Source organism: Diachasma alloeum, unplaced genomic scaffold (genome assembly GCF_001412515.2).
Source record: "Diachasma alloeum isolate Michigan unplaced genomic scaffold, Dall2.0 Dall_scaffold_00339, whole genome shotgun sequence".
In the NCBI taxonomy this organism is placed as follows: domain Eukaryota; kingdom Metazoa; phylum Arthropoda; class Insecta; order Hymenoptera; family Braconidae; genus Diachasma; species Diachasma alloeum.
In genome coordinates this window covers 705,494-730,382 of record NW_021680478.1, presented here as the reverse complement: position 1 = coordinate 730,382, position 24,889 = coordinate 705,494, and the positions used below count along the sequence as shown (strand labels likewise).

The window sequence follows — 24,889 nt, the reverse complement described above, 5'->3', positions numbered from 1 at the left end:
AACTTCAACTGCGTGAAACACACAGTAGTATGAAACTTCAACTGCGTGAAACACACAGCAATATGAAAATTCGGCTGCGTGAAACACACAAACTTCACGCATGCGTGGAGTGTATGGACTGTACGGGAGTGATTCATGCAATGGTGCGAATAGTCACGGCCATAAAAAATCTTGAAATTTTTAACAATCACTCATTCACACGAAGTTTTCGTGTATTTCGTTATTGAAAAATCAGTTGAATTCTGGAGTATTCAATGGAACTGAAATTTTCAGGTCCACATTACAGTGAAAATTATTAAATAATTTGAAAATTTAAGCAACAATTTCCCTGAATTTTCAAACCACTGAGAATTCCGTTGGATGTGACCTTCAATTTTCGCAATGAATTTGAAAATTCTATACGTCATTCAAATATGAGTGATAATCTCATATGAAGAATCCAATTATATTGACGTTACAACCTGAGTGAGAGAATTCAAATTCACAACATTGAAAATTGAAATGCAACTATTGCTTGATTTTCAAAAAATTTCTAACAGTGACTAAAATCATTTCAAGATGCTCGTTAACTAGGATAAAACGAGACTTAAATGGAAATTCGACGGTGAAAAATTCCCGAAGTACTTGAATACCCTTGAAAGGAAGAGACTCGAAAGAGTCGTCAATTTGCAAAAATAATCTGTTAATATTGCAAATGATAAACGACGTGAACGACAGTTTGCCCATTTTTCTTCTCTACCTCCCATTGTGAACTGAAGAATTGTGCTCTTTAAACTTTAAATGTCTGTCCCTTTAAATTCACCGAGTGTATCGGGAGACAGTTGAACTGAATGGCGAAGAAAGAGGCGAGGAAGATCGAAGGGGAGAAGAGCAGACGCATTCACCCCTCCGAAGTGCACACCCTTCGACAAAATATGTGCGTAAGAATACGTGCGATACGGTGTTCAAAGATCACTCGCCTTTTTTTTTTTTACTTTCTATTCTTCTTTTTTGCTGAAAAGATCCCCTGAATTTGCGACAGTTCCTCCAGATGTTGATATCAAAAGAATAGAGGCCAACTGAAGAAGCCAGATTGCGAACATTAATCTGAGTTTATAAAAAGGGTGTTTTTAAATTTTTAACTTTAAAAATAACAATTCAAATATTTACGTCATTAATTATATCCGCAATAAATCTAGACACTTCGAACAAGCGAAAATTCGGCATTGTTCATTCTATTTTGTAAATACCTCGGGAATGAGCGATTTTAGAAGAAAATGTCGAAAGATTTTTATTGTAGAGAATTAAATAAAATTAAATATGTAAATAAAATAATTAAATTAAATTTGCAATAAAAAACGCCTTTTTAGAGTTCCTTTTAAAATCACTTACTCCCGAGATAATTCTTCAATTAATAATTGATAATTGATAATTATTAATTATTAATGTTAAGGAATGTTAAGAGACACTTTCGTACTTAGCGAAAGAAAAAAAAAGTGTTTACTTTCTCTTCTGAATCCACGTACTTCACAATTCTTAACCGATCTATAATTAATTAAAAAATTGACTGATATTGCAAGGGAGAAACTAATGATGTAAACAGCTGATTAGACCTAACGGTCTTTCCTCTCCCAGTTGAGAATAAGGGTAGGTCAGTGCCCCGGGAGGGCATTTTGCGTATACCTACGACACACAGACACCCAGACACATCGAGAATGAAGAAGAACCTGAGAGTGTTGTACTAGTGTGTGTGTGAGAGTTTCCCTGGCAAAAAGGGGCGCCGGGGACAGCCACCCATAGTGAGGGGCAGGTGAGCACCTGGTCTTCAACCCGGCTAGCACGAGCTACTTGCCGCTCTCTCTCTAGAGAACCCCGAGGGGTTCTCAGTCCAGCCCCTGACCCACAGCGACTATTTAATTGTCGAGGATTAATCCAAACCCTTTGGGCTCAATTTTTGCGTAGATTAATTTCAGCAATTAGTGGAATTGTAGCTTATTGTGTTTTACATGGGGTGAAACGATGGTCTCATCGTTTGTAATTGTCATCAAATTAATTAATTAAATCTTGAATTCACTTTTTGATCTTTTATGAGTGATTCATAAGAAATTTTGAGAGGAGAAAAATAGAATTCAAATTATTGTGATGCAGAAATTGCAAGAGAATTTTTTTCGGTGAAAATCATTGAATTTTAAAAAATTCAATAGTTTTATTTTTCTGTTCTTTTGTAATTCAGTCTTTTATTACCGAACATTTCCAGTTTATTCAGAATTGAAGTCGATGTTTAATATGCAGTATAAAATAAGAAAATTCGTTGCGCAGGTCTAAATCACGTATAGTTTTTTTGCTAAAAATTAGCAATTTTCTTCCGAAAATTTGCAAAAAAAATGGAAATTTCAGGTGTAACGAATACAATGCTTCCATTCGAAAGCAAAAATCTCATAATAAATGAAAAATTAATGAATAATCAGTATAAAATCAAATTGAAGGCCTCAATGTCGCGAATGGCCACGTGAATATTGATTAATTTTCAATGAAAGTCCACAAGTTTGTAACTGCCATTAATCTAATTAATTCAATCTTGAATTAAGCGGAATGACGTACAAATTAAGATTTGATAATTACATTTTACCATAAATTTCGAACAAAAATTCAATGGTTTGGTTTTTCAATTAATGTAATTCAGTCTTCTATTACCTAAAATTCCCAATTTATTCATAATTCAATTGAATTCGATGTTTAATATGCAGTAAATTAAAAAAACTCGTTGAATATGAAAAAACCCAATGCTCTTGAGCCCTCAAAGTAAATGAATTATTCACGATAAAATTCAATTCAATGTCCCAATGTCAAGCATTCTCACGTGAATACCAATTAAATTTCAATAAATGTCTAGAAGAATTGAGAACCTCTGGAGAAACAGGGTGGAAGACACGAGACGTCAGATATGCCTTTCAAGGACGGGGAAACCCCTCACAATTATACCGTCCCGTCCCATCGAGAACTCAACACTATCTGAATCGAAACCCGTTCACCGTAAAACTGGATCATTCCTTTATTCTCTCAAAACATTTGATAAACAATAAATTCGTGAAATAGAGGGACTCACCCATCTTATGACGTGCGTCGTGGGTCGGAGTACCAGAGAGACTCGATTTGCTGAGTTCCTGGGCTATCTGTGCCACTGGGGAGATCATCATAGCTGAGCCCTGTCGTCTCCCTATCGGAGAACTATAGGCACTCTCCTCTATTATTTTCTCCAACGGGGCACCCGATCTCGCCTGCATTGCGTTCCCTTCACTTCACTTTTTTTTTAATTTTATTTTCGTTAGAACTGTCCTTTGAAAATTTTCTACTTCACGTGTATTTATTTATTTTTTTTATTATCACTGAATTGTGTTCACAAGTGTCTCTATTTTGTATCGATGAATGGATGGACTGCGTTGTGCTCCAGTTGCAACTGAAAATAAGAATGAGATGACTTGAAAAAAAATTGTGGAGGAATTTAATCAGCTGTTAAGAAACGGATGTTGTACAGGCCTTATCGAGCACGACAGTGTAAATATAATGCGCGTCAATAAAAGCCCTGTTCACGACGGAAGAGAGAAGTATTTATCGTTGATGAAAGAGTTGTGGGTACCAGGAACTATACGACTAGAATTTTTACGTTGCGTTGAATGAAGTTAAATGATGAGGGTTTTTAAAAATGTAGGCAGTGAGAATTATTTAAAAATGGCGTGCAATTTCCATTTACATTCATTAATGAATATTAAGATTGGAGTTGAGGATATCCGGGGTGTTTGGCAATTTTTTCAACGGTGAAATGCTCTTCTACTTTTGTAGTCAAACATCAGAGCTTTCATTTGAGTTCTATTTCATCCTGTTTCCGGACATTTTACAATTATTTCATTATTTAAACTTTGCAAGTCTGAATTTAAATCTCGATATTGAGCCGTTGGAGAACATTTTAAGAATGTGAAAAAAAAAGAAAGTATACTTTTAGAGGAAGATTGATGAAATAATTGAAAAATTGCAATTAGTTAACTTAACTTTGACTTAATGCCTTTAAACCACATTTTAAGCTCTGATTGAGTTTAACTTGATTTAGAATTTAAAAATTAAGTTAAAATTAAGAAATAAAAAATTCTTAAATTATTAAATTCTTAATTTATTCTTTTTAATTCTTTTTTTTCTTATTTTTATTAAGAATTTAAAAATTAAGTTAAAATTCTAAATCAAGTCATTTAGAATTTTTTACGGAAATCCATAGACTAACTCTTGGGTCCGATTGCCTTGGGATATACCTCAAGTCATTTTTTCACACGTATTTCATCACAAAAGCTCGAGAATTCGAAATGAATCCTTCTAATCCATTATAATTCATTTTCTAAAAAGAAATTAATTGAATTTCGTTATCATTCGAGCTCCCGAAGTGGTTTAAATCGACAGTTTTATGTATCGGTGTGCGTTTTAGATACATGGGATCACGACAGTTGGTCACACGAAGCCACCAATTCCCCCAGAGTTCGAGGGGTTAACAGAACACAAGACGAAAAAAAAACAAGTGGGAATTTGCTCTTGTATTGTATATATAGTATAGTTATTTTTGCTGATAAATTAGCGATATGCTTCCGAATGGTTATTTTGCAAGTTATTTCCTTCTATCATGTACAATTCATTGTTTATTTCATTTTATTAAATTGAATGAGATTTATTTTTACCTAATTTTGTCAGACTGTCAACTTAGTTGAATGTTATCAGCATCATTATTCTCATTATCCATTTTCTTCTGTACAACCGATTGTCTTTTTTAGAGTTCTATCTCTGCCCTCAGCCCTTCGATAAAATTTTAATATACAAATTCTGTTTGTGCATACTTGAATGAATTTGAAACATCACATTTGAAGAAACCATCAGAAAGCTCACTTCCAGGGAAATTCAGTAGCGAAGTGGTAAAGTGGTCCAAGTCGACTTATCTCCCAGTTGAGTTTTTGAGTAATATTTCCGAATCTAAGGGAGATAGTGAAATTTTTATAATTACACTTCTTGTAGCTCTCAATCGGCTCTACAAAAACGGTTATAACAAAAATTTTGCTATCTCTCTTAGGTTTCGAGATATTCATTGAAAAGTGGTTAATAGTTAAAATTGGCTTGTACCGTTTGACCACTTCGCTACTGAATTCATGAAAAATTTTTAATTTTCATAAATCATCATAAAAATCTAATCAACCAATATAATATTAAAACGAACATTTTAAGCTATGCTTCAATTCATTTGAAGCATAATATGCAAAGATATCGCCGGAATTCTGCTTTTCAGGAAATACAAAATTTTTGAAAATTTTCGAATAAATCAAAATAAGGATTATTGCTATCGCCTTCATCGTCGAACTCGGTCAAAGTGACATCCTCACAAATTTTTTAAGCCATCATTCAATCAATTCAGATCATTTTTTTAGTTATCGTATCGTAACCGATTTTCGAAAAAAATAAAAAATTAGAAGAACTAATCGATGAATTAAATTTCAATTAGTGGCGGTCTAAAAATTGCATTTTCCGACGTTTTGGATCATAATGGGTCGATATACAACACAACAAATTCGAAACTTAAATTTGAACGATTACAATGCTTCCATTCGGAAGCAAAAAGCGCTTGAAGCCTCAACAACTCCCACCACCACCCAATTACAATTTAAATCTCCATAATTTAAATACCCAACATAGTAAAAAAATAAAATCAACACAGCCCGAGTTAAATTTCCACATTTATCAAACAATAATCCTAATAACACTCACCGGAAGGGAGATAACAACGTTCCGGGATTTAAATTAAAGGGTCGGAAGCATTCAACGCACCAATGCACCCGAGAGCAAGAGAGAAGGGAGCAAGTGACCGGCGAGGAAAAATGCGCCGACCGTTGAAACGAAATCGAGCGTTATATGTGACTTAACAGAATGAAAGAGTTTGCGAATGTACGTGGGAGGGAGGTGGATGGTGATGAATGCGCACGAGAAAAAAATCTTCATCTGTAGTGGGGAGCCAATCGTGGCTTTATGACCCCAGACGAAACGACCGTTGGGATCTCATTTTTTATTTTCATTTAGGGGAATTCGAAGGTTTTTTAAAGCTCTCAATGTCATTCAGCCACTTAACTACATTTATTAATTAAATTTCCACTACCTGATGTCAATTATTCATTGATCATCAATCATTGAGATATCTCCAGTCCCTCAGAGCTCAAAACTTTCAATTCCTTCCAATTTCAATTGGTTTATTCAAATTTTTTTTCAATTTTTTAATTAATCGTTTACTTAATCTAATTAATTGAGTGGGGATTACCTGTCATCACCTCGTTTTTTCAATCATCAATTGATTTCAGAGATTATTTAATTGCATTTGAGGTTGATATTCATCCGCAGAAATTTGATATCGATTGTTTTGTTTTATTCAATTAGTGATGATTAGGTTAATGAATAAAAAAAGGCTCGTTAAATTAGTCTAATGTTTCCAACGGTCTCCGCACACTTAATCTCTCTCCCGCACGTCTATCCTCTCCCCTCTCACTCTTTCCTGCTCACATAGAATTTCACGCTTCCTCCTGCCTTTTTTCAACCGCATGAACCCTTTGATACACTTTTTCTCGTGTAAAAGACACTTCCCGCTGTGAGGACGTTTTTTTTTGCACGTTCGATAGCTCACGTTACACGAGAGGGAAATCGAAGGGTTTGTTAGAGGCTACAACAGTTGCTAATCGAGTCCAAATGCTGAGATACTTGAGATATTTGACCGTTGAAATGCTCGGTTTCTCTTGTTTTTCACTGATTTATTTTACATAAAATATTCGGTAGTCAGTCTATATTCATTTCAGGCTCCGATAATTTTTTCCAAACAATTATTGATTTAATTATCATAATTATCATGTATTTTAAGTGATAATAAATGCTGAAATGCAGAGAAACCTGAGGAATTCCCCCTTTCAATTTTTATTTTATTTTGGGGGGCGTGGGTGGGGCAATATGGACCTCTGGAGTCAAATGGATATTTAAAAAATTTGCGAAATTTTTTTTTTCAAAATTCAATTTTTTGAAAATTGTTTTATTGGGCAATATGTACACCTGATAAATCCGTATAGGGTGCACTAAAATGGATGCTCGAAAAATTTTCAATAATCGAATTTAAAAAAATTGTTTCTTGGCAAAGTCCACAACCGAAAAATTATTCAAGAGTGGGGTAAAATGGTCAACCGAAAAAGTTGGTCCTATTCAACTGGTAATCAAGAAAATTTTCAACAGACATTTCACAACAGAATCGGGTCTGTATCTTTTTATAGAGAGAAATTCAGTAGCGAAGTGGGAAAAGGAGACAAGACAATTTTGACTATTGACCATTGTTCAATCAATATCTTGGAATCTAAGGGAAATAGCAAAATTTTTGTTATAAACTTTTTTGTGGAGCCGATTGAATGCTACAACGAATGTAATTACGAAAATTTCGCTATCTCCCTTAGATTCGGAAATATTCCCCAAAAACTCAACTGGGAGACAAGTCGACTTATCTACGTTTACCACTTCACTACTGAAATAGAGTTGGAAGAGATATTAACAAATAAACTTCAACTCTATTAAATTTTGCAATTAAATTTGAAATATAGAGTAGCGTTGGATTTACTATTGTTTTACTATTGAAATAAATTTGATTTTTTTTTCAACGAGCAATTGCACGCCCTACTCAACTGACCTTTTGTCCATTTGCAAAATTCGTAAGATGGCTACTTTTCTACTTACAAAGGAAATCACCATAAAACAATGGGAGGAGGGGAGGATGAATGAGCAACGAAAAATTTGGTTTACCACCCCCACGACAAAAGTCAAAAATGAGTTTTTTTTTCAATTTGAAAATCGCAGTCACGACTAGTGTTTCAGAAATTGAATAACATTGTTGAAACATGCAAAATTGAGGAAGAAATCGAAGTGTCCATTTTACTCCGTTTTAGCTTTACCTTACAACTCCTGCGACACAGTCTTATGACAATGTGATCGTTTTTATAAACTTCAAATGAAGTCGTAGCTGTAGATTTGATCCAATTCAACTCATTATTTAAATCTGTGTGTATATTTTCTCCCCTCTTCCCTATCCCTAATTAATTTGCCCTCTTCCCTAACACTAATTAAATTAACCTCTCCCCTATCACTAATTTAATTGCTATAAATAACTGAATGTTAATAGGGCCTCTGTGGCACGTCTCGAGCCACGATTTATTTTCACAAGTCCTCGAGAAATAAAAGAGTGACGAGAGAATTGTAATGCTAGACGTACGAACTTTCCGAGAAATGCAGCAACGGTTTGAGTGAAAAAAATCGCTTGTCACACGTTTCAGTCGATTGCCATTAATTCAGTTTTTAATTCATGTAATCATGATGATTATTTTCACTAATGAAAGTTAAAAAATCCCATCGAAAGGAATTATCGGTATTAAAATATTGAAAATCTCGAGAAATTTAGCTTTTAATTGTTTATTCGTTTCGTTTACTTGTCGTCAATTAAATTGATGTCAATTATGAACTGTTTTTTGCTGGTTGCAATGATTTATTCCCTCCAATGCCCCCCGTGGAATGAGAAAAAGACGAGAGAATTCTTTGGGCGGGAACTGATGCCAGGGAGATGCCAATTTTCCGAGAAATGGAATAACGGTTTGGAAACTGAAAGTGATGTACACTTATTCACACGTTTCAATCAATTACTATCGAATTATTTCATCTGTGGTCGGTATTCTCACAGTTGTTATGCACTTTCAGTGATAAATGTTGATAAAAAAAACCTATTAAACTCGGTATTCCCACGGGGAGAGTGACAACGGACGTGTACCATTGTTCCCTCGCGATTGGGGTTAGAATTCCGCCAAAAAAATCAGACAAAATTCCCAAAACTCCGGGAAGCACAGAAATTAGTGGTGAAATGGATTAATTATTTTTCTCTTACCTCAACAATGAAGAATCGACTGCAAATGTCGAGGGAATGCCCACACGTAAGGGGCCCAGTGGACTATTCACATGAATGTGAATTTATTTCACTTGTACTCGATAAAAATACACAGAGAACTGAGGGGTTATCGAAGGTCTCTCAATGAGACACCTCTGGCATCTGTTATCGAAGGTAAACAGAGCTGTTTTCTGGGAATAATGAAACAGAGGATCGTTGAGGGACCGGCGAGCCTAGCTGTTGACAAATATTGAATCCTCTCAAATGAGACGTTCGTTGGAAGTCGTTTGGTGGCGCTAGTGTCGGGGTATCCCGCGCTCTCATTGGCTGGGGGGCTAGCACGTGCTCCCTGATCGTGATGTTTGAATTGTTCGATCGTCTGTCACTTTATTTTTGTTATAGGGGTGTTTCGCCAATTATTGACGCGGTTTTGTACGTTCAAAAATTTAATTTTGCTGAGGTTTCTCGTATGGCTTTCTTTTCATTCAAAAGGCTTCAAGTTTTTTTCAATTTTTGCTTCCGAAGGGAAGCATTGCAATCGTTCAATTTAAGTTTTGGTTTTTTTGTGTTATATCGACCCATTACATATACGTATAGGGGAGGGTGGGGTGAAACGGACACTTTAGACTTATTTAAAATGATTCATAACTCAGAAACAAATTGAGCTCGTCACAATGTTGAATTGAATTTTGTATTTTTCGAAAATCAGAATTCCGGAGATATCTTTGAATATCATGCTTCAAATGAATTCAATCATAGCTTAAAATGTTTGTTTTAATGTCATTAAGTCGAAGTTAAAGATCATTACGGTAGCTATATTGGTTGATTTGATTTGTATAATGATTGTTGAAAATTTTGAATTTTTCATGAATTTCCCGGAAAGTGAGCTTTCTGATGGTTCCTTCAAATGTAATGTTTCAAACTCATTCAGGGTACTAAGTTGAAAATCTGACAATATTAGGTAAAAGGAAATCTTATTCAATTTGATCAAATGAAATAAATAAGTGGGTACAAAGGGAAATGTCGATATCAATTGGTGAAATGAGTTGAATAGGAAATTGTACTGCATACAAAATAATTTTCTTTATTTATACACGTAAAATTCAGTTATTTATAAACTTTCACATTTTATAAATAATCGTTCAACAATAAATTCACCAATTTCGATCCTGTACAACCAGGAACATAATCTCCAGGTATTCTTCCATTTGAATAATATTTACGCATCACAATGAGTCATCGCAATTTCTTTGAAATAAATTTTCCATAAAACTGTTAAAGTCCCTCATTAGCATTCTTTCACAATTTTAATTGACATTACAGGAATTAATTGGAAAACAGAAATTGTACTGCATACAAAATAATTCTTTTTATTCATTCAGTTAAAACTTTCACATTTCATAAATAGTTGATTTAGGTAATTTAAATTTTTTTTAAATTACGTAATAGATTCAACTTTGATCCTGTATAACCAGGAAAATATTTTCGAAATATTCTTCCATCTGAGTAACACTTACTCATCACAACGTGATTGCAATTGTTAAAAAAATTATAAGGCACTTGTGTTAGAATGTACAGTTGCTCGATAAATTCTCCATAAAATTGCGATTTTTCAGTTAAAAAATTACGTTTAAAATACTTTCAGAGTCTAAAGTCCCGCTTGTCTCTTGTGACAACTAGTGATGATGAGAAAATTCAATATTTGACAACAAAATTCAGAAAATATTTTTATTCTCACGTGACTCCAACGGCGTTATGGGACTGATTTGAGTGGCTCGTGGCAACGGTTTCGTCAGAAGACCCTTGGGTTTGGGCGGAAGCGGTGGAGGCTTTGATAATTTCCCTGGCGATCCAGGGAACTGATTCTCGAAAAACGACTCTTGATTTTTCGACTGATTCGAGCTATTTCCGTTCTCGATTATTGTCTTGTCCACGTCCTCCAGGGTACCATCGAGACTGCTCATGGAGTCAAACCTTTTCGATGACTCCAGGGACTTTAGGGCAGGTTGAGAGTCCTCGGAGTTGTAGTGACACTTCTCGATTACTGGGTTTGTCACTAGGTTGAGCTTTTTGCTGTCGTCACTCGAGTCGTAGAATTTCGAGGCGCAGTCCGAACTCGAGCCCAGGAGACGACCTCTTCTGTGCTTTTTAACCTCTGTGTGCTTTCCATTTTCCTTGTTTTGCTGGAATTCAGGAAATTTGGGGATTAAATATTATTTTATAAACTATTGTTTCCATTTTCATTCATTTAATTTTTACCTTCAAGAAATCTGGAAGCTCAAAATTGATTTCTGTGCCCCTCTGATCCTCGAGTCTCGACCGTTGAGCCCTCTTCAATCCCTCGTACAATTCTGCAAAAAGAATTTAAATTCATGAGGGAAATTTTTTTTTTTAAACATAAAATTCTATGGAAAACCCAGAAAAAGGCGTAAACACTCACCGTCACCATCGAATCTTCCAGGCAATTGAAGTTTGACCCCATTTCGCCACTTGGCTATTAACGGAGCATGTGGTCTACTCGATTGCAAACTCTCCTCCCCTGTATAGTCCGTGGAATTGCTCTTCTCACTCAAATTACTGCTCTTCGATTTCCCCTTTTTCTTTCCAAGAACTGTTGTGTCTCTTGTGAAAAACTTGCTGGAGAGGATGGAGGAGCCTTCGGAGCGCTGGTCGTCAGACTGTCATCCACAATCACCATGATCATTATCCAACATTTAATCAAATTCGAATGCTCAATCAAATCAGAATAAAATAACTCCAATTCATTACCTTGCATGAACCTTCACTGTAATATTTATTTGTACTCTTCCCGACTAAAAGTTCTTCGAATACTTTATTAGTAATTTCATCGAGCTGAGACTGTCCCTGCTCAATGTCCTCTTGGTAATGTAAATTATCTCGTTGAAAATCTGAAAATTACAGCAGAATTCCCAAAATTAATTGAATGCATTCATTGGGATCCATTTTGGATTCATTTGGAATTGGATTTATTTGAATGTTGTTCAATTTTTTCATTAGACGAGATAAAAATAATCGTCTGTAAATAATAGAGTCAATAAAAACGTAAATGGATAAGTAAATGAATCATGAACGATTTCATGTCCAATCAAATGATGTTTTTGCACATCATTTTCTTCTATCATGTATAATTAATTGTTTATTTCATTTTATTAAATTAAATAAGACTTCCTTTTACCAAATTTCGTCAGATTTTCAACTTAGCTGAATGTTATCAGCATCATTAAAATTAAATTTGAACAATTACAATGCTTCCATTCAGACCCAAAAAATTAATAATTGGAATTCTAAACTGGAATGACCATCGCACCTTCATTGTTGGACGTCAGTACCAGCCGGCTGGGAGCATTAATAGCCGGTATATCCAATGAAACTGGATGTCCCTCACCCCAAATGGTGATCAATTCGAGTTTGAAACCGTATTTGTTGAGCAAAGGCCTGAGAACCTCTCGCAACGTTCGATTCTTGTGAGCCACTACTGTTATTATCCTTCGAGATGGCAGATCGACTTTCAGTACTTTCGTTGGTACCACCTCCACCTCTTGTCCAGCAAGCACCGACGATGAATATTTCAGATTTATCATCTAAAAATGATTAAGCTTAATTAAATTTCAACTAAAATTCCATTTATCATCATTATTTTATTACGTCATTCATCGTAATCGATTTTAGATTTTAACGTGCAAATTAGTATTATTAGTATTTTATCTTCTATTTACCCATCACCACAAGTTAAAACCGTGCACAAAGCAAGAAAAACGAAAATTATCGCATGAAAATGAAACGAAAAATGTGCATTTTAGATCGATTAATATGAACACTTGAATAATACAGAGATTGAGAGCACTAACCTCGTCTGTGGCCAGTACGAGAACATCATAATTAGAATATCGTAGTGCTCGTTTCTCAAGAAGCCGGGTAACAACATCTTTAATGCTCTCAGATTGGCTTGTTGGTACGACCGTTGTTGAGCCATCGGGTAAAATAACCCGGCACAAGCCAGTGCACTTCGTCTGTACCTCTTTCTTATCATTCTGACCATCGTACGACGATAGTGACTACAATTTACAGATAAAAACAATGCTTGATGCGAAAAAATGTCACACACACACACAAACACACACACGCATTCAATGTAAAAAATGTCAAGAGAATTTATTCTCAAAGATTAATTAATTGTCTAGGATTTACTGGAAAATTCATCCAATTATGATTTTTTATGGGGGCCTACTCACGTGTTTACTGAAGGACTGACGTAGTGCGAGGTCCCAGGATGCTAGGGATGATCTACTACTTGATATGGAGATGCTATCATCATTGTTGTTGCCCTCTGTATCTCTTTTTATTGTTGTAAAGCTCTTGTATATGGGCTCTCCTCTGTTTGGAGTTTTGTTGTATTCTGACTCTCCTCGATCCTTCGATTTTGATCTGCAGAATAACATTATGGATTCATTGAGTGGAACTGATGAATAAAACGATTTTGTTTTGATTAGGAAAAATACTTCAGTTGATTAATTTATTTAGAGGATGAAGAGTCGATAGAAATTTAATGCATTGAAATTGGAATAAAGAAATGCTATCATATTGAAGATGGATTCATTATGAAGAACTGAGTATGAATTAAGTAGAGAAAAGAATTCAATTAAATTAAACAAGTGGGAAATTGCTCTTGCACTGTATATAGTATAGTTATTTTTGCTGATAAATTAGCAATATGCTTCCGAATGGTTATTTTGCACATCATTTCCTTCTATTAATGTATAATTCGTTGTTTATTTCATTTTATTAAATTGAATAAGATTTCTTTTTACCTAATTTTGTCAGATTCTCAACTTAGGTAAATACTATCAGCATTACCATTAATCTTATTACCCCTTTTCTTCTATACAACTGATTATCTTTTGTACAGTTCTATCTCTCCCCTCAGCCCTTCGATAAAGTGTTAATAGAAAAATTTTATTTACACATACTTAAATGAATCTGAAACATCAATTTGAAGAAACCATCAAAAAGCTTAATTTTAGGGAAACTCATGAAAAATTCAAAATTTTTTAAAATCATTATAAAAATTAAATTGGCCGCTACAGCTATCGTAATCATCTTTTAACTTCGACTTAATGGCATTAAAACAAACATTTTAAGCTATGATTGAATTAATTCGAAGCATGATATTCGAGGATATCCCCGGAATTCTGATTGTCAAAAAATCCAAAACTTTAATTTGAATGATTACAATGCTTCCACTCGAAAGCAATTAAATTGATCATTAACTTCATCAAATGAATGACTGTTGAATAATTAATTATGCATCAATTGAATCACTGTCAAATTATTTAGAATGCAAAAATTTCATCAATTAAAATGTAGCAATAAGTCATTGATATCACGATTTTAATTGATTCCAAAAAATTATCTTGTTACCTATTCTTACGATGCCAAGGCAATATCGACTTCCTACATCGATCCTCAGCATCTGAATGACTCTTCTTCAACTTGACATTTGGTGAACCCGTTAAATCAAGATCGTGATCCTCAGTTCTGACGCCAGTGCCGTTCTCCTTGCAGTGATGATAGAGAGCTGATTTGAGGAAGCGAGGGTAACTGTCGAACTTCATGAGGTTGAAGACCTGCTTCTGGGCCTGGAGGAAGAGCTCCTCTGGGGCACGATTCAGAAGCTCCTGGGTGATTTGCCCAGCGGCGTGACTGTCCACGTTGACTGGCTCCGAGGCATTTGTGGAGAGGTGCCTCTGGTAGATCTGCCAGGCCAGTCGTCGCCTGGAGGTTGCGTCCTCTGTGTCTTTGTAGCGCTCGCAGGCCGCCCAGAAGTATATGTTTTCATGGCTGAATTCCTTTTTTAAGAATTCCTGGGGAAGAACAAATTTGCCATTTTATTTTTTATTTTTTATTTTTAAACAGATTAGTTTTTTGATAATACGAGACAATAAAATTCCTGAAGACATCTTTATGAGAGATGTTATTTTTATCGTAAAATGAAGTCATTTACGTTCTCAAACAGATTGGTTTTTTGATAATATGAGGTAATAAAATTCCTCAAGACATCTTTGTCCGACAAAAATGTTTTTATGCAGAAATAATCAGAAATATTCAAGAAAGTTATTTTCCCACAACTGACGTCGGGGCGAAAAACTCATAAAGTTCGAAAAACAACTCCTGTCACGAGTGGAATATCATTTCTCCATTAGTGATAATATTTCACTTACTGCAAATGTCTGTAGTCCCTTTGGATCTTTCAAGAGGTTCTCAAACCCCGCTCCCCAAGAGCGCACTCCAAGCCCAGCGTCATTCTTATCGCACGACTCTATACTCCCATATAACTGCAACATAAAATTAATCATTTGAAAAAAGAAGACTATGTGCTATTCAAACTCGAACGCGCACGAGAGCCCGTTAATTCCACTCATTATGTCAAGCATCATGATCACAGCCCGTGAGAATAGGGCAATGACCTACATCGCTATTGCTATTGTAAATTATACCTCAGGTGACCCAAAAGTCATGTGCAAAATGCTCTCTCAGGGGTAATGTCGTTAAAACATTTGACGGTTATTGAATGATGATTCTAGTGGGTTTGTGCGGACATTGTGATTAATTAAATTCATTCGAATTGACCAGATGACTCAGTTTCTCCGGAAGTGACCTTAATCATAAGTGCAGAGTGAAATTTACCAATCATTTGAATTGGGCTCATTCAACTCGAGAGGAACAGAACTGCAGATCATATGAAAATAGATTTATCGTTTTTCACTATAAATAAATCATTGAGAGGAGCATTTATTGATCAACTACGTCATATGGAACTTGAAAATATTATTTTCCCAAAATAAAATTGAGAATAAAAGAGTCAATATGAATAGAGAAAATATAAAGACCTAATTTTTCAATAATTCATATTTTGTGGGAATTTTTCAGCTACAAAAAAAGTCTCCAGCCATTATCAGAAGTATTTCACTTCTAAAATATTCTTCAGACTCTCCCAGTAAAACCACCACAACCACCGCCTGCTTAGAAATGGAAATTCATGAGACTTTCGAAATGCCAGACCATTCTCCCCTCCACTCTCACCTCTCGCGAACAATAATCGAGAAAGAAAATGAATTATTACGACGCCATCAGGGTTCTTTGATGAAAAAGATGAGTAAACAGAGGTAGGGGAATTCCAGCAAACGTGAAGAGGAAGCGGATTGCGAGCCGACTGTGTCATTAAGTAAATTCTCGTGAATACTATCTCAGTCTGCATTTATCGTGTGTCCTCATCTGCAGCACACGCCATGCCACTTACATCCTCCAGTCAATTTTAATTACTCTTTATCATTAGCTGAATAAGAATCATTGAGTCTCCGTAGGTCTGTGGTGACTTGCACATTTTCCTATGCGAGACCGATAGCTGTTCATATCAACAGGTGACGCGTGGGAAACGACAACACAAGCCCACGCAGTCAGCCCTCTCCTTCCGGCAATGAAAAACCAATGGGACATGTAATTATTCAATTACAATGTCATTATCCCTCGAGACAACTGACTCATTCAATTGCCACCGAAACATCAAGTTCATTGCCAATTGTAGCTGCCGATTCATGCGATTGCTAATTCAATTGGTTTCCTCAGACTCTTCTGAGAATCGTTGAAACAATCGTGCATTTATCTCAAGAACAAATTCATCTTAAACAAGTGGAAAATTGCTTTTGTATTGTATATTGTACTGGGGGGCTTCGCCCCCTGCTCGCTCGGCTCGCCAACCCCCATATGACCCCCATAATCCTTATTCTGACCCTTGTGACCCTTAATCCTAGATTGGTCACCATGCAAGGGAATTGCCGCAACACGTCGTTTTATTCACCTTGCCATCGACTGGTTGACCGGAAAAATTTGAGAAAAATTGAATTCGTCAATTGAAGTATCTGGAAAATTCTAGTATTTTTTTTTCAGTATTGTATTCTTAATTCTGGGAGAAAAAAAATTATTTTCAACAGGTGAACAATTTTTTCCCGCGTTAAATGAGATTGCCTGTTGCGAGACGTTGCTGGGAACTCGCTAAACGCACCCGGGAAGTGTAGAGTGGATTCGGCAACGCTGGAGCCTAAATAACACGGCGGCACTCTCCCGCGAAGGTGACTAAAATCGCATTTTCCCGTCAGGTGACCAGACTAGGGTTAATCTGACCCTCGCGACCCTCATTATACCCCTCATGACCCTTACTCTGACCCATATGACCCTTGTAACCCTTAATCTGAGCCTTGTGACCTTTAATCCTATTCTCGTGACCCTTATTTTGACCCTCGTGACGCTTATTTTGACCCTTGTGACCCTTATTCTGACTCTCATAAATCTGATTCTGAACCTTTGACCCTTATGATCCTTAATCTGACCCTCATGACCATTATTTTGATCCTTGTGACCCGTAAAAGTGGAGTCTTAATTTTGAGTACCAAATTTTCATCACCAGAAGTCAATTTGGATTTTATCTATTTTATAATATAGATAGTTATTTTTGCTAATAAATTAGCAATAGACTTTCGCATGGTTATTTTGCGTATCATTTTCTTCTTTCATACAAAATTTCTTGTTCATTACATTTTATTAAATTCAATAAGAGTTCCTTTTACCTAATTCTGTCAGACTTTCAATTTAGTTATGAGCATCATTATTCTTATTATCCCTTTTATTCTATACAACGGATTATCGTTTTTACAGAAGTATCTCTGCCCTCAGCCCTTCGATGAAATGTTAATAGAAAAATTTTATTTACACATACTTGAATGAATTTGAAACAGTGCATTTGAAGAAACCATCACAAAGCTCACCTTCAGGGAAATGCATGGAAAATTCAAAAGTTTCAATATTCATCTGAAAAATCAAATCAACCAAATAGCTATCGTAATCATTTTTTAACTTCGACTTGATGGCATTAAAACAAACATTTTAAGCTATGATTGAATTCATTTGAAGCATAATGTTCACAGATATCCCCGGAATTTTTATATTCAATAAATACAAAATTTTTGAAAATTTTCGAATAAATCAAAATAACGATGATTGCTATCGCCTTCATCTTCGAACTGGATCAAAGGGACATGCAAACATATTTTTTCAGCCATCATTTAAGCAATTGAGAAAATTTTTTTAGTTATCGTGTGAGAACCAATTTTCGAAAAAAATCAAAAATTAAAAAAACCAATCGGTGAATTAAATTTTAATTAATGGCGATCGATAGGGCTCAAAAATACCTACATTTGAAAAAAAAAGATTCAATTCTATTCATTCATTAGCGAACATACGTACGACACGATCTAAAAATTGCATTTTCGGACTTTTTGGATCATAATGACTCAACATAACACAAAAAATCCAAAATTCAAATGTGAACGATTCCATCCGGAAGCAAAAATATCAAGACAGAAAAATCATCTCCTGCCATTCATACAGACCTCCTCGTTACGAGGATAATCGTAAATTCACCGAGACAAAAAATTCACCCCCAACATCTTCATCCACCAATGATTAAAACAAAATATGCAAATAAAGGAAGTAATAAAATGCCACTGGAATAACAATTTATGCACGCAGTCACGGCCGACGGGGCTGCAAATTCCGCTCAATTACTCCAATTCACGGGGATTGAAATAACTAAAGACAATTAAGCATTAATGAACCCACCAAGCTATTTTCATGAATTGAAAAGATTAGATAGATGAAACTATTTTTTTAGACTAGACACAGTCTACGTACTGACTTGGCGAGTCGCTCCATGTATCACTCGCTTCCCCTTCAGCCGACGGAATCCCATTTATCCTTAATTAACGATTAATCGATGAGTGGCCACGGTATTAACGAGTTTCAACGGCACTTGTCACACTCGCATTCGCAACTGAATGAAATCCAACAACTGTCTTTTAACTAGACGAAATGGGCGGCGCCCTAGGCAGACATGAATACAACAGAACACCAATTCTCACCGACGTTTGCCACGGCTTTGACAGCGTGCACGTCGGGCCCCCAACGATACGTCATGGGCCTGTGTATTTGTATTCATGTACACTCGCTGTTACTTGTGCCTCGGCATGGCATAGTTTACAGCAAACGTGTGTGTGACTTTATTCTCGGTCTCACTTGTCCAAGAGCTGAGGGAAGGGAGCATTATGCTCTGCTCTGGGGGCATGTAAGAGACAGGAAATGATGACGCGGCCTCAATACACGACACGGTAGAGTACCTACTGCTAAAGCGGAAAAGAAATCCTCCGACAGAGGATTGTTTTTGTGCTGAAGTTTTTTCTGGAGTAAATGAATGCTAGATTTGAAGGGTTTTGGTGGGAAATGTCAAGGGGAGAGTTGATTATTTTCTTTTCGTCCAAGGAAAATTAAAGGGGGGAGGGTTTTTCTCGGGTGGCAAGGGCTTGTTAGGATGGAGTAACAGAAATTTGATAATTTATGGAATTATCGTTTTGGGTTGCGGAAGTCTATATGACATTTTTCTTTAAGGGGAGACGGAACCCCTTTGTCGACATCAAATCTTAGAATTGTGTTTTCTCCTACAATTATTCATTTCTATCTACGAAATTACTTTATCGACTCGATTATCGCATTGTTGAGTCAATGAAGTATTTTAATGAATAAAAAATAATAATTGCAGGAGAAAACACAATTCTAAAGATTAATATATACGCAGGGGTTCCGTTTCCCCTTAAGGCCCGGGTAGATTATCTTTCGAACGTTATGTCGATTGTTCTTCCATCTTCATAATGTAAAATATCACAATTTTCATTGGATTATACATCGCGCGGAAGTCCCTAAAAATTATCATTGTACAGTAAAAAAAAGTGAAAAAAAAAATGAACATTTTCAAAGAGCGTTTTTAATAAAGATTAAGGAATAAGCCCGATAGAGGAAATAGTGAATGGATAATTTATCACGGTAACTAACGATCTGACAGCCATTGACTACTGTGACAAACAGCGACCCAATAGCCATTAGATACATCAAATTATAAATTTGCAATTTTCTCCCTATTGGGTTTATTTTCCAATATTATTCAAAAACGCTCTTTGAAAATGTTCAGCTTTTTTTCAACGTTTTTGTGATTGCACATTCATAATTTTTAGAAATTCCAGGGCTATGTAAAACTGAATAGCAATTGGAAATCATTTCAGATTATCAAAATAAAAAAAGCAACGGTAATTAAAATTACTTCTTATTAAGATAATTAGACAAAGCGTTTTGGATATGTTTAGATGCTGGAAATTCCCTTAAAAACCCTTCTGACATTTCCCCCTAAAACCACTCGTTATCGATACAATCATTCAATTAGTTTTCCACAATTGATGAAAATTTTGAAATTAACCTTTTAAAAGACAACTATATTAATGATGAAACTCTCGTGAGCTCCAAATATCAGGAGTAAATGTCAATAAACATCATCGTAGCTCATAAAATTCCCAATAAAATAAAAATTACCTCTAAAATATTGAAAATATATTCTCAATTCTTCCAGAAACATTTTTCCACCCATTTAACATGAATGGTGTAATTTATTTTTGTAAAAACGAAATTAACTATGTATTGCACCCATTTTTTCAAAAATTAAAAAAAAATTTGTAGCTCGAAAATTGGAAGCCCTGGACTATTTTCAACATTTCAATCGTCAGCAGGACAAACTAACAAAAAACAATGAATTTTTCCGCGCTAGTTGTTCGTTTTTCGACGTATCTAATCGATCTTCAATGTATGAGAAATCTCACTCCAACAGCCCGGGACTTTTGAAGCTCACAGTAGTCTCCCTTGACCGTCTCCTCAAAACCATTAAACAATAAACTCAACAATGAACTCACCGAAGAATTGGATTGGAACCCTCCGACATTTCTGATCTCCTGCAGACTCCCCCAGGGTCTCACATCGGCAGGCTTGGCGAAGACATCCACCGTCTCCCCCTCATTCTTGAGATCCTCCATACTGTGCACCAGTGCCTTCGTGACATTGAAAACCTTAGGACTAAGTTTATCACCCGCATCGTTATCACAAAACTCCATGTCGTCTGCGTCGACAGTGTGTAGCATCCCAGCAATGGTACGTGAAAATGTGGACGAGCCGACTGACGAGGCGTCGAGTTTGGTCATTGTAAGAGTGGCAGATGGTCCGGGGCAGGTGACGTCCCCTCCACCCCTCGTGCCCCCATCCCCATTCTCCACTCTACGTTCATTTTGTGAGTCCTGCGTTGCACGAACGGTTAATCGAGAGTTTGCTGCTGGCATTGGCGGTCTTCTCTGCGAATAATCGAGGTTCACATTGCGCTCTGTCACCGAGTAGTGGCTGCCAAATTCATCCTTGAAGCCAATTCCAGAGTCACTGTTCGAAGAGTGAGCAGTTGATGTGCTGAGGTTCGAGGGCTGGGGGGAGACAGCCTCTCTCCTCTGTCTCCTGTTGCTCTCGTTGAAGGGATTGGCCTCTGAGTCTGTTGTGTCTGTTATGTAGAGGGTCTGAATGGCACCTATCAGACCGTTGCAACTGTCAGGAAACTCCTGACAAACTGTCAGCTCAGATGTCTTCGTACACGTGAATCCAAAGATGTTGCAGGTACTCAGGTGAACTGCATGCTCTATCAGTTTGTAGTAGATGGTGAACACGTGGCACGAATTCGAGACTATCTCGTCGGTATGATTAGCTGACTTTGTCACGATACCGAAGTATTGCTTGTCCTGCTCGGAGAACGAGTTGCAGAAGACTATTCGGTGAGAGGGATATTCCGCAATTATCTTGTTCTCTGAATTTGTCAACTTTATGTTGGCCACGTGAATTGTCAGGAGGACTGTTGTTGGGGTGCGTTTCTCGGCTTTTAAACGCTTTATGCATTTTCGGAGGACCTGGAATTACAAAGGGGATTTCGTTCATTCATTATTGAGGAAGTGGCGAGAATTCCATCCTCCAGACCCATTCGTCAGTAACATGCTGAAATATTTGAATCGAGAAGCTTTGGATCTTTTGATTTTGTAGGTAATTTTTGAACAGGAGGTTTTTCGCACCCGAATGGAAACACTGCAATCGTTCAAATTTAAATTCTGGATTTTTTCTGTTATATCGACTCATTATGATCCAAAAAATCTGAAAATGAAATTTTTAGACCGTGTCCGTACATAGGGGACGGTGGGGCAAAATGAAACACGGGGCAAAATGAAACAGCATGAAAATCTTGTGATCTAAGGGAGATAGGACGATTTTCATGGAAACCTTTTTTGTAGAGAATTTTACAAGCTACAAAAAAGGTCCTCTTCAAAAATGTCCTATCTCCTTTAGATGACGAGATTTTCCCACTGTTTCATTTTGCCCCGTGTTTCATTTTGCCCCATGCTCCCCTATGTGTGTGGCAAAGTTTTTCTTTAATTGTTTGCTAATGAATGGATGGAATAGTCTTTTTTTCAAATTGTATTTTTTTTTTAGTTGAAAATTTTGGCTAAAATGTCGCCTAGTTGAATAGACGTGCCAGTAAAATAACAGCCAGTAAATTTACATGGCAGAAGTAATTTTTCTTTCTCAGTGTAGTAAAAGCAGGGATAGCCAAATTTTAAATATTTCATTACGATTACTTTTGTAGCCCTTAAATAGATAACATCACCCTTGAAATTTTTTAAGTACCTAAGTATCATCAATTCAAATATTCAAATTTCTAACTATTTTATCAATCAATAATTTGAGATAGGAAGATTGACCTTTACTTGTATAATCGAAAATCCCCTTTCAAGAAATTTGAATTATAGACTTAGTAATAAATTTACAGTTTCATATTAACAAATTTTAAATATTTCATTATTCGTAAAAAATCAGATTATTAATATAATATTATTTGAAAAATTGAATCATATTTTATACTTTCAATAATGTAAGGGTCAACACGTATGAAAAAATCGTATAGAAATTTTCTATACGGATTGCGTATAGAATTTCTATAGGATTTTCGTATATGATATTCGGATATTTCTATACGGATATTTTTTATACAAATTATTTCTATACGATTTCTATAGGTTTGATCCTATACGACCCACTGCCATATGTATAGAAACATTTCGTATGGAGTTGCGACATTTCTCTACGTTTTTCTCTATGGAGCGTTTAGACATCTTTCGTATGAAAACAAAAATTCATGTATAGAAATAATTCGTATAGAAATATCCGAATATCATACACGAAAATCCTATAGAATTTCTATACTCAATCCGTAGGGGACGATGTGGTGAAATGGACACTTTAGACTTTTTTTAAATTGTCCATAACTCAGAACCAAATTTATCAATTGAGCTCAGTTCAGCCTCGTTACAAAGAGAAAGAATCGTTCTTTGTATTGAAAAAAAAGACTAAATTTCATCAATATTTCAACCCCTCATTAAGATTAAAAAAAAAATCAAGTGTCCGTTTTACCCCAACCTCCCCTATAGAAAATGTTTATACTATTTTTATTACGTGAAATCCTCGTAATATTACAGAAATTTAATATTGATGGGGATCCCTGAGTGAAAGTCCAAACTCACCTGCATCATCGTCGAGGGATGCAGTTGATTAGGTATATCAATGGTCCCCAGGTAGCCCACTACCGTCCTGTGCACAATTTTCTCAGCATCCCTTTTGTGGGAATGTGGAGGTGGTGGCAGTGGTGGAGCACTGGCCATATTCCACCGATGGTAGAGGCCATTCTGCCCACACATGATTTTGCTCTGCACCACCCTCTCGCCCTCTCCACTTCCACTGAACATGGCACCACTCTGGAGATCCCTGACAACCTTGGCCACTCTGCACTGCAACTGTCCCGCAGGTGCACCCGAGGCCGCAGGTACAGCACTGGAATTTCGCTGTTTGTGGGAATATTTGGGTTTTGATCGCGAGGCCGCAGGTCCCTCCTCGTCCGAGGAGTCTGAGTAGTAGTTCTCGGCTATTTGGAGCCTCAGGATCCCCTTGGAGTGCCCTATCAGACGAACCACATCGTCGTGAGGGGCTTTCCCCACGTTGTGGCCGTTGACAGCGACCAGATAGTCACCTGCACGCAGCCCAGCTATCTCCGCTGGACTGCCTGCCACAATGCAGCTCAGAATGCAAGGCTGTTGACCCGAAATTGTGAAACCAAAACCCTTGGAGCCTCTCATCAGCTCCACAGCCCTCACCCCGTAGTTTATTCGCTTCTTCTTTCTCCTGTTGTGGTGCATTTTTTGCTGCACGATGGTTTTGCTCTCTTAAAGTTCTGTTTATCGAGATGTTTTGGAAAGGGAAATCCACGTTCAGGTGCACTGGTTCGGGGTTCGATGAGTGGGGGACGCACACGAGGAGTTAATTGCGGTCTGCAGTTGCATTATAGATTATTATCGAGGGTAATTGGGGTTTTAGGACTGCAATAAGGCACTGGACACTCAACAATTCCATAGTGAAAACTCGGTAAACCGTGGGAGGGGTGGAATTCCTTTCGAGTTTGTTGCCAGTTGTCGGATGAAATCCGTGCTGACATCTGGGTGGAAATATCTCGACGAAATTGGGAGGACCGACGACATCTTGCAGAATGCGAAGGAAGGATTTGTTTGAAATTAAATACTGAGGGACGAAACAAACATTGTCTGAACATTGTCTTATGACAATGTGTTCGTTTTTATAAACTTCAAATGAAGTCAGAAGAGTAAATTTCATCCAATTCAACTCATTATTCAAATCCGGTGTCCATATTGCCCCACCCTCCCCTAATTATTTCTCGAAAAATTGATTGACTTGATGTGCAAAACAATTTCAATTGAAATGAATGAATAACGGAATGGGACAAAATGAAATTGTCAAATCAATAGCTAATCTTCCGAATGGATGCCACCATTTTTGTTAATGAAGCGCCATTTGCATGATGAAGGGATAATCTCGTTATTTTATGATTAGGAG

At 36.5% G+C, this 24,889-nt stretch overlaps 2 protein-coding genes across 2 annotated transcripts in view; both read right to left on the bottom strand.

The window, feature by feature from the left end:
• Nucleotides 1–9,187, bottom strand: part of LOC107040668 (M-phase inducer phosphatase) — an 81,243-nt gene extending 72,056 nt beyond the window's left edge. Inside the window, exons 1-2 of the mRNA XM_015260853.1 lie at nucleotides 8,957–9,187; nucleotides 3,086–3,436 (exon numbers count right to left, since the gene is read on the bottom strand). Of these exons, the coding sequence (XP_015116339.1) occupies nucleotides 3,086–3,263 (178 nt within the window). The 5' untranslated portion in view covers nucleotides 3,264–3,436; nucleotides 8,957–9,187. The remainder of the gene's footprint in view (nucleotides 1–3,085; nucleotides 3,437–8,956) is intronic.
• An 830-nt stretch (nucleotides 9,188–10,017) lies between these two features.
• On the bottom strand, nucleotides 10,018–24,425 carry LOC107040660 (regulator of G-protein signaling loco). Its single transcript, XM_015260840.2, has 11 exons — nucleotides 23,509–24,425; nucleotides 20,818–21,846; nucleotides 15,196–15,309; nucleotides 14,396–14,838; nucleotides 13,210–13,402; nucleotides 12,826–13,032; nucleotides 12,285–12,558; nucleotides 11,726–11,865; nucleotides 11,397–11,634; nucleotides 11,216–11,307; nucleotides 10,018–11,139 (listed from the first exon to the last, which is right to left on the bottom strand). Exons 1-11 carry the CDS (start codon nucleotides 24,175–24,177, stop codon nucleotides 10,672–10,674), a joined length of 3,867 nt encoding a protein of 1,288 aa, XP_015116326.1. The 5' UTR covers nucleotides 24,178–24,425; the 3' UTR covers nucleotides 10,018–10,671.
• Nucleotides 24,426–24,889: the final 464 nt, after the last annotated feature.

What these genes read in the sequence shown, in the direction of transcription:
- LOC107040660 (XM_015260840.2), bottom strand. Translation starts at nt 24,177, where the DNA reads ATGCACCACAACAGGAGAAAGAAGAAGCGAATAAACTACGGGGTGAGG. An exon ending in TCGTACTGGCCACAGACGAG is followed by an intron (nt 12,559 to 12,825) that starts GTTAGTGCTCTC and finishes AATCATTTTTAG; the next exon opens with ATGATAAATCTGAAATATTC. An exon ending in ACAGTGAAGGTTCATGCAAG is followed by an intron (nt 11,635 to 11,725) that starts GTAATGAATTGG and finishes TGTGGATGACAG; the next exon opens with TCTGACGACCAGCGCTCCGA.